The sequence below is a fragment of the Hyperolius riggenbachi genome, chromosome 3, assembly GCF_040937935.1.
Source record: "Hyperolius riggenbachi isolate aHypRig1 chromosome 3, aHypRig1.pri, whole genome shotgun sequence".
In the NCBI taxonomy this organism is placed as follows: Eukaryota; Metazoa; Chordata; class Amphibia; order Anura; family Hyperoliidae; genus Hyperolius; species Hyperolius riggenbachi.
In genome coordinates, this window is record NC_090648.1 from 496,376,864 (window position 1) to 496,386,309 (window position 9,446).

The 9,446-nt window shown below is 47.6% G+C and overlaps 1 protein-coding gene across 3 annotated transcripts in view; it reads right to left on the reverse strand.

The window, feature by feature from the left end:
* LOC137561744 (uncharacterized) overlaps positions 1–9,294 on the reverse strand; it is a 71,269-nt gene extending 61,975 nt beyond the window's left edge. For 2 of the 3 annotated variants that reach the window (XM_068273092.1, XM_068273089.1), the window contains exon 1: positions 9,193–9,294. In XM_068273092.1, coding sequence (XP_068129193.1) covers positions 9,193–9,201 — 9 coding nt within the window. In that variant the 5' untranslated portion in view covers positions 9,202–9,294. The remainder of the gene's footprint in view (positions 1–9,192) is intronic. The other variant, XM_068273091.1, reaches the window with a different exon arrangement.
* Positions 9,295–9,446: the final 152 nt, after the last annotated feature.

Here is a 9,446-nt window from a genome sequence, read left to right on the forward strand (position 1 = left end):
ACCATTATGAGAATGACTGATAACGAAAGATTGAAGCGGAAAAAAAAACTGATGATATAATTAATTGGTTGTGCAGTACGGATAATTTATAGAACATTAGTAGCAAAGAAAATAGTCTCATATTTTTAGTTATATTGTTTTTTTTTTGTTTTTTTTATAACATTGCTTAATTCTCTAATATTTGCAGTTTACACACTACTCAGCACTCTAAATTATTTCACAGAGCAGGCTAAAGACCTTTTGAACTTTCCTCTGCAGAAAAAAGACACATTAGCACCCTCTATGCTGCTATATGGTATATGATATATGCTATAGCAGCATAGATGGCGCTATTGTGGCCAGGAACACGAAGAATCACTCGCGTCCCCAGCCTGTCAGCTCCTGTCACCGAAACAGGAAGTGGCTGCCGGCGGGGCCAGGAGGATCGGAGGGAGACGGCGAGGGCACTGGACAGCTGCAGGGGGCTATTGGAAGCCCCAGGTGAGTAAAACTCATTTTTTTTTGTTTGACTTAAGTGTCCCTTTAAGAGCAATTTATCACCTAGCTGGCGTTATTTCATCCACTCCTATAGACAATTCTAATGTGCATACTGATCTGCATCACATGTTCACTAAAATACTCAGAAAAAGTTGCACCAACCCTTTCTAAATATAAATATAACACACACAACTGCAGCACCATACTACTGAAATACTATTCACATAAAATGTATTTATAAAACCATTCCTCACAACACTTTAATAACTAACTTTAACCACAACTCCATCTAAAAAAAACTGATGGAAAACCCTGGGAGAAGCTGAAGCTCTTTCGAGGTTGCTGCATGTAGGCAATCTAGCAATAAATCTGGTTATTCCCAGGATCCACTTAAAAGGACCCTGAGCAGTGGCACTGGGTATGCCCGAGATGAACAGTGGATCCGAGATGAACTTTTACTCATTGCATAATTGTGTTCCTTTCCTATTGTTTATAGGGCATTCCTCAAGCCAAATACTTTTTTGTTTTTTTCTTAATACTCTAATTCCCTATAAACTAAAGAAGCCACGCCCACGGGTTTTCAGAGAGCCAAGGCACTTTCAGACAGTAGCAAGGGCTCATGGGAGCTCAGTCTGGGCAGGAGAAGGGGGAGGTATTACTAGCCAGAGATTTCAGAGGCAGGAGGTAGGAGGAGGGGGGATTCGTTTTTTTTGTTCAAAATGCAGATAAGCCTGCCTCTGTGTAATGTTTACAAACAACATGGCTGCTGCCATTGTATCACAGTAATAATCATATTCTATTAAAGCTGTTTGCAGCTAGATTTGCTGTGTAAACTATCTAAACTTTAGATAAGATATATAGACAATTTACTTAGTTAGTTTTTCATCTCTGATCCGCTTTAAGCATACCCACGTCTATTTAGGGAAGAGAATACACTCACCGGCCCCTCTGTTAAATCCTGTGCATCCCGGTATGCCTGATCTCTTCTCCATAGCATTGAAATGATGACTCCTATAAAAAGTCGAACTGTGACCCGGAAAGGAAGTATGCGGGTCCTTACAGCGCATGCGCAGGCTCTGTCTTCTCTAATTTCTGCCTCCCCTCTTCCTCCAACCACCGACCGCCCTCACCAGCCCATGCTGCAAGCCGGAAACAATAATCTCAAGCATAGCAGAGCCGGTTTTCGCCAGCTGCCAGCCCATCACAGAAGTTATTAGCCTCCCAACTTTCCCGCAGCCAATGTGACTAGCATAGTCCACAGACTAGGCCAAGCCACTAGCCAGCCAGGTCACCGCCGTAACTCCAGAAGGATTTTCCAACTCTCTCTTCTTTCTCTCTATCCATCGCTCTCTTCTTCTCTGTCTCTACTCTCTCTTCTCTCTCCATCTATCCTTTCTCTCCTTCTCTGTTCTCTCTCTCTCTACTTCTCTCTCTCTCTCTCGCATTTCTTCTATCTTTCTGTCCCAAGGAAACAGAGCGGGCATCTGAAATTGCTGCAGAGCAGTTGAGTGCCGCAGGTTAACGTGGCAGTTCTGCTCACATAGCACAGACTACCCCTCTGGTCCTTCATCCATAATGGTTATTTACTGTGCCTATGCCTCCTTATGTAGTACTGTACTGGTAATGATTACTGTACCTGTAACTGTAACGCTTACTGTACCATCACCGACCCTGTATGTGCCAAAAACAATTCCGGGTACAACTCCCGTTGTACTTGGCGAAATAAAGTTCCTCTGATTCTGAACAACCGCCTGACATTCGTTGTCCCCACGCCACTCCGGAACAACAACAGGATGCACGCCTTTCTAGCAAACATCCGGCAGCAACTGGCATTAAAACCGGATCACATGCTGTTCATACCCTCCTCCTCCTACCCACAATTCTCTGCTTCCCTGCTTCTCAAGCGGAGAAATACCGAACACAATTCAGGATTACCGCACAACTACCGAGTGTTTTCTTTTATCGCTTTTCAAAAACTCTCCGCATCAATAACGATCGAATTAGACCCCCTACCGAACATTCCTCGAACTCTCCTCGAGGGCGGTAGAAAATTAATGAACTGCTCTAAAATTTTCAATATACCGCATTTGTTAAATTACCGACCTTTTTTTTCCTTACATGGTTTTGTGAATTGAAGCCATTCAATGGCCTCAATTCACTAAGATCATGCTGGAGATAATAAGGCAAGAGAAAACTTACCTCCACACAGTAAGAGAGTTATCTTATCTCTTCATTCCTTACGTTACCTCTTCTGTAGTTAATTTACCTCCTTTGTAGTTAATTTACCTCCTCTGTAGTTAAGTTACCTCCTCTGTAGTTATTTTCACACGCAGTTAATGAACAGCCTGTCTTTAACTCTGGAGTTATTTTAAGGATTAAAGAGTTAACTTAAAGACAGAAGAGTTAACTTTAGGTTTGCCTGAGGTAAAATGTTTCCTGAATACTACATGCCTTATCACCATGGTAACAACTCTAGAAGAGTTATTAAAGACAGGAGATAAGCTTAGTGAATTGAGGCCATTGTCTCTGCAAAAGTTGCATAGACATCTCATAGATCCAGGGTTGGCGCTGTGATTAAAGCAATCACAAGGTGAAAATAAACTGAGGAGATAAACAATTGTAGCTCTCCTCCGTCTCCTAAAAATGACGTGTTTAGATATTCCAAAGTTGTATTTTATTTTTAAATCTACTTTTTACGTTTTTACTGTTTCATTGTCTCTGCTCAATAAAGGTAGCCATACATTTAGCGGTGATGGGCAGATTCGACCAAGAGCCAAATCTCTCTCTAATCGAATCTGATGAGAGAGATCTGCCCATACTCCGCAGGCCGATTCCCGATCAATTTCAATTGATCCAGAATCGGCCTTTTGACGCGGCATGTGACCGTCTTGCCCCCCGACGCTTTCCCACTTAAGTGTAACCCCCCCTCCCATGTGCTTGTTATACATTACCTGTCCGCAGCCTCCGATCGTCCACGCTGGCGCCGGGCGCACTCTATTCTTCATACATGCATGCCGCATGGCTTCCTAGTAACGTGGCCGCGTGTATGACGTCTGGCACCCTTACTAGAAAACCACGTGGGGCGTGTATGTAGAGCAAAATGCGCCAGAAGCTGCGGAGGACAAGCAGAGGCCGTGGACAAGTAATGTTTATCATGCACTGGACACGGGGGGGGGCAGTTAACAATAGGGGGGGACAGCGCTGGGGGTTTCGTCATGTTCGTTGTGCACCTGATCGAGCAAGTCAGCCCAACATCTTGCAGCATGTGCGATTGACTACGCGTCTGTCCCAAAATTGGTCGCATTGTCGGTCGGGAATGCAAATGCACGCCTGATGTACGACTACATTAACACTTATATTGCAGTATGCCAGAGCTAAAATCTATGCAATTGGCCCTTTTTATCTCTTTCCTGCTCTCAGAAGCCATTTTCTGCCAGGAAAGTGTTTAATGTCATTCCTTATCAATGAGGGTTACGCTATAGTCCGACCCAGACAGAAACTGACACTTGCACTCCTGACTTTTAACTCATTCAGGCAGAGAAAGAGAAAAAGGAACACAGCCTAGTTATTTGTGTACTTGGCACTGTACATACACATGTCTTTCTCATGTTACATCTCACCTTGTGTATCCTTTAAGGCAAAGGGGGCAATTGCCCCAGGATTGGTGACCACTGCCGCCTGCGCTGCTGAACCCCCGAAGTAGTCTCCCCCCCCGACAGCTCCCTGAGACCCCTGCATGATTTGTGTCTGCATTGTAACTCATCTGTCCCCGCACACTTCTCCGTCCATGCTCTCCACATTCATCCTGCTGCCTGCCTCTTCTCATGACCCGTTGCAGGCTATATATGCATAACATGAACCAGGTCATGGAGAAGAAGCAGGCAGTGGGGCTGAAGACAGAGCAGTCGGGAGAGACCAACTGGAGGGGGAGAGGCTGGCAGCGGTCTCAGGAGCCGCAGGGGATGACTTCCCTGTGGGGTGGGATTTGCCCTGGGGCCCCACTGCTGCTTAAACTGGCCCTGCATAAATCCCTTTAAAGGATACCTGTAGCCACATTTAAAAAATAGTTACATACTCTCCTAAGAGGAGGGAACGCTCTGGATCACATCCTTCCTGGTTCTCTCCACATCCCCTCGCTCAACTGCCTGCCCCCCTCCCCCCTGTTGCAGCAATTACTATTCGTTTCGATAAATATAATCGAAGATGAAAATCGGTGCTGCCCAGAAGAAGATGCCCGATCGATGATGCAACCAATTGCGGCAGCAAATCAGGGGCATAACTAGAAATCCATGGGCCCCCTTCAAAAGTTTGGATGGGGCCCCTTACCCTGCACACTGAATAGGGACAGTCAACAAATCTTTGTCCACAAAACTTTGTATGATTCCTCATCAGTGGCTGAGCAGATGCAGTCATTAGAACAACTGTGCAGAGAGCAGAAAGTTTTTTTTCTCTCCTTGCCTTTGGTTGCCATTCTCTCAGGACAGGGCCCCATGTAGCTTCTGGGCCCCCCTGCGGCTGCATCCCTTGCAGGGTCTATTGTTATGCCCCTGCTGAAAATGGTCATATGTATAGATTACACATGCTGCAAGATGTCGGGCCGACGTGCACAATTGGGTGCGCAGTAGTAAGTGCGCAAAATTGGGAACCCGACAAAACCCCCCTAGTGTGTAAAATGTGCTCTCCCCCCTCCCTGGGACCCCTACATGAATACTTTACCTGTCAGTGTCCGCCACAGGCTACATCTCCACAGTCTTCCTCACATACTGTACACGCCTCCCACGTGAAAGGGCGGTGTCACACACGCGCCCATGGTATCAGGGGAGGACTGGGACCTACCAACCTGGGGGCAAAACACAAACTAGAGGCCCGTTTCTATGGCAGCCCAAGCCCAAATTACGTCAGACACACACCTCACGTGCTACATGCCGGGGGTCACATAATACATTTGGAGGGATGACAGCAAGGGGTTTCCGTTGTGTCCGTCGTTCGTGATTATCGCACGTCGTCACCGCTGCGCACCAAATCAACCACATCGGCCTGGGATTTCCCAGCATCTCAGATTCAACCAATTTTCGCCCAAAATCAGTCAAATTGTCAACTGGGCATGCTTGTGGCGGCACCGATCTTCACCCAATCTGATAGTAATTATCAAAACAGTTGGTTGATCGCCGAGACAACCTTAATTCCCCAAGACTCTAACCCCCCCCCCCCCCCCCACACACACACACTTATGTCCATAGAGGTACTGTCCCTTCTGAAGAGGCACAGTTGGGAGCTATAATGGTGTAAAAGCAGACAGGGTTTTTTTTTTCTATGGACCCTGCAGGCAAGCCTCTGCTCTGCATCTTGCTGTGTACATTTGCCATCTTACCCGTCCTCTAATTGCTCTGTAATTGCACCTTTATTTCTCTCAGCCAGCCTAATGTTTCACATTGCCTTATACAAAAACCTGAATGCAGCAGGTACTGTACCAGCCCTAAATCATTAAATGAGAGACAGCCTGGGGGGAAATCTCCCCCTTTCCTCCCTGGCCAGTCCTCCCCTGCATGGGATCCTGGCAACCACGTGGGGCGCATGTGTGTAAGAAAGAGGAAGCAGCCAGCAGCAGACACCGACAGTTAAAATGTTCATGCACGGGCACACCGGGGGGGGGGGGGGGGGGGGGGGGAAGACACATTTTACACTAGGAGAAACAGCGCTGGGGGTGATGAGGCAGAGTCACTAGGCCGATTCCCACAAGATTTCATGCTGAAATCGATCGGGAATCGGCCTGCGGTGTATGGGCAGATGACAGAACACTCTCCAATCAGATTCAATCAGAGAGAGAGATCTGTCTCTTGGTCGAATCTGTCATCATCGCTGGTATGTATGGCCACCTTAACAAGGAAAGGCTAGTCTCTTTGTAATCATTTGTTCACATTCTTATAAGTATCTATTGTTTAGACTTTGAGGATATTATCTACATTGTATGTAAGAAAAGACTAAGGGCTCATTCACACTATGTGCTGCGCTGTCAGTTTTGACGCAACGCACATAGTGTACGATCCACATGGCAACATGAAAGTCCATAGACTTTCATGTTACCATTCACACTACAGGTGTGCGTTCCCATGCGTTACGATGTAACGCTTCTGGGGACATAAAATCGCACGACGCACACGTCTCCCGATGGGTATGGCTGCCGGTGCCTGCGCTCTAGCGCTCCCCGACGTACATTCCGTGCGTTGACCGTGCGATGGCAACGCAAGCACGAAATCGTGTTCGTGCTTGCGTTGTGTAGTGTGAATGAGCCCTAAACAATCTTTTGTCTATCTGCACCAACTTCATTGTCTCATATGTGTACAGTACGTTTAAATTTTCCTCTGTGGTATCAGCCATATAAACAACCTCTAAAAGCGGATCCGAGATGAAAAACTAACTATAACAAGTAACTTGTCTATATATCTTATCTAAAGTTTAGATAGTTTACACAGCAAATCTGGCTGCATACAGCTTCAACAGTTTAAAGTGGATCTGAGATGAACTTTTATACATTGCATAATAGTGTTCCTTACATATAGGTTATAGGGCATTCCTCAAGCCAAATACTCTTTCTTTTTGTTTTAATACTCTAATTCCCTATAAACTAAACAAGCCTTGCCCACAGCTTCTCCAAAACGCCAAGGGACTCAGACCCATGCAGCAAGGGCTTATGGGAGCTCAGTCTGGGCAGGAGGAGGAGGAGGTTACTAGCCACTGAATTCAGAGGCAGAGGGGAGGAGGGGGGAGTGAATTTTTCACAGGCTGAGGGCTGGAGATGCAGTTGCAGATTACCTGTGTAATGATGACAAACAGAACATGGCCGCTCTCATTGTATCATAGGGATAAATCATCTTAAAGCGGATCTGAGATTAAAAACTAACTATAACAAGTAAATTGTCTATATATCTTATCTAAAGTTTAGATAGTTTGCACAGCAAATCTAGCTGCAAACAGCTTCAATAGTTTATGATTATTTATTCCTGTGAGACAATGAGGGCAGCCATGTTCTGTTTGTCACAGGCTGAGGGCTGGAGATGCTATCAGCTTGCCTGTGCATAATGTGACAAATTCAGTCCCCTCTCCTCCTCCCCTCTGCCTCTGAAATCTCTGGCTAGTAACCTCCTCCTCCTGCCCAGACTGAGCTCCCATAAGCCCTTGCTACAGTGCCAATGCACTCTAAAAAGCTGTTGGCGAGGGTTGTTTAGTTTACAGGGAATTAGAGTATTAAAACAAAACGGTACTTATCCGTTAGCCGGGCGCATCCGGCAGGTGGCGCTAATTACTATTCCCCCTCCAGGCCGACATGGATAGTAGGGAAAGATGTAACTCTGGTGGAGTTTTGTCGCCACCTAGAGGATGCGCCCGGCTAACGGATAAGTACCAACAAAACAAAAAAAGTATTTGGCTTGAGGAATGCCCTATAAACTATATGAAAGGAACACAATTATGCAATGAGTAAAAGTTTATCTAGGATCCCCATTAAAGAGGATCTGTAACGTCAAAATATCCCCTGGGGGTTACTCACCTCGGGTGGGGGAAGCCTCCGGATCCTAATGAGGCTTCCCACGCCGTCCTCTGTCCCACGGGGGTCTCGCTGCAGCCCTCCGTGAAAGATGACGTCAATATTTACCTTCCCGGCTCCTGCGCAGGCGCTCTGACGGCTGTCGGCTCCGAAGTAGGCGGAAATACTCGATCGCCGTCGGGTCTGCTCTACTGCGCAGGCGCAAGTTTCCGGCGCCTGCGCAGTAGAGCGGACCCGACTGAGATCGGGTATTTCCGTGTAGTTTGGAGCCGAAAGCAGCCACAGCGCCCCTGCTGGAGCCTGCAAAGGTAAATATTGAACTGACAGTCGGGTCTGTCGCCGGCTGTTCGGAGGGCTGCAGCGAGACCCCCGTGGGACAGAGGACGGCGTGGGAAGCCTCATTAGGATCCGGAGGCTTCTCCCATCCGAGGTGAGTACCCCCCAGGGGATCTTTTTGATGTTACAGAGTCTCTTTAAAGAAAAACATTTTTGTTAGAGACTCTGAAGCGAGAATAAATCTCGCTTCAGAGCTCATAAATAGCAGGGGCACGTGTGCCCCTGCTAAAACGCCGCTATCCCGCGGCTAAACGGGGGTCCCTTCACCTCCAACCCACCCCCCGCAAAAGTGTGTCGTAAAAAGGTCGCAGAATTTCCCTTCCTGGAGGCAGGGCTAACGGCTGCAGCCCTGCCTCCAGTCGCGTCTGTCAGCGGCGCATCGCCGCCTCTCCTCCGCCCCTCTCAGTGAAGGAAGACTGAGAGGGGCGGGGGAGAGGCGGAGATACGCGCTGACAGACGCGCGTGGGGCAGGGCTGCGGCGGTTAGCCCTGCCCCAACCAGGAAGCGCTCCCCGGGTGTATCGAGGGGGATTTGGGGGTGAAGGGACCCCCGTTAAGCCGCGCTATAGCGGCGTTTTAGCAGGGGCACACGTGCCCCTGCTATTTATGAGGTCTGAAGCGAGATTTATTCTCGCTTCAGACTCTCTTTAAAGCTGATAAATGTGTTAATAAATCTGCAGTGTATCTACTTCCTGCTTTCAGGGAAGCAGACAAAGGGTTAACATCCTGTATTTACAAATTAGCTGCTCAGCCATGGCAGCCAGCTGACGGCTCAAATGACAACTTGTGATTAGTCACAGATGAGGAGGAAGTAGACAGTCTAAAATAAATACATACAGGGTGCATTTCTCTGTGTTTTCCTTCTGCCAGAAAGCCCCCCAGGCTTACAATATATCATCCTGGTGCACGTGCTGCCATCCCCCATGAACCACACACACACGTCCCTTCCCCCCACTCTTGTCACCACCACAACATAGCAGCATGCTTAGGGGCGTGGCCTCGTCCTCCGTTTCTCTATTTGGGGGGTTGGCACGCCCTTCGCTCATTCACAGAGAGGAGGCGGGGCTCTACGCTGTCCCTCCCCCTCTCCA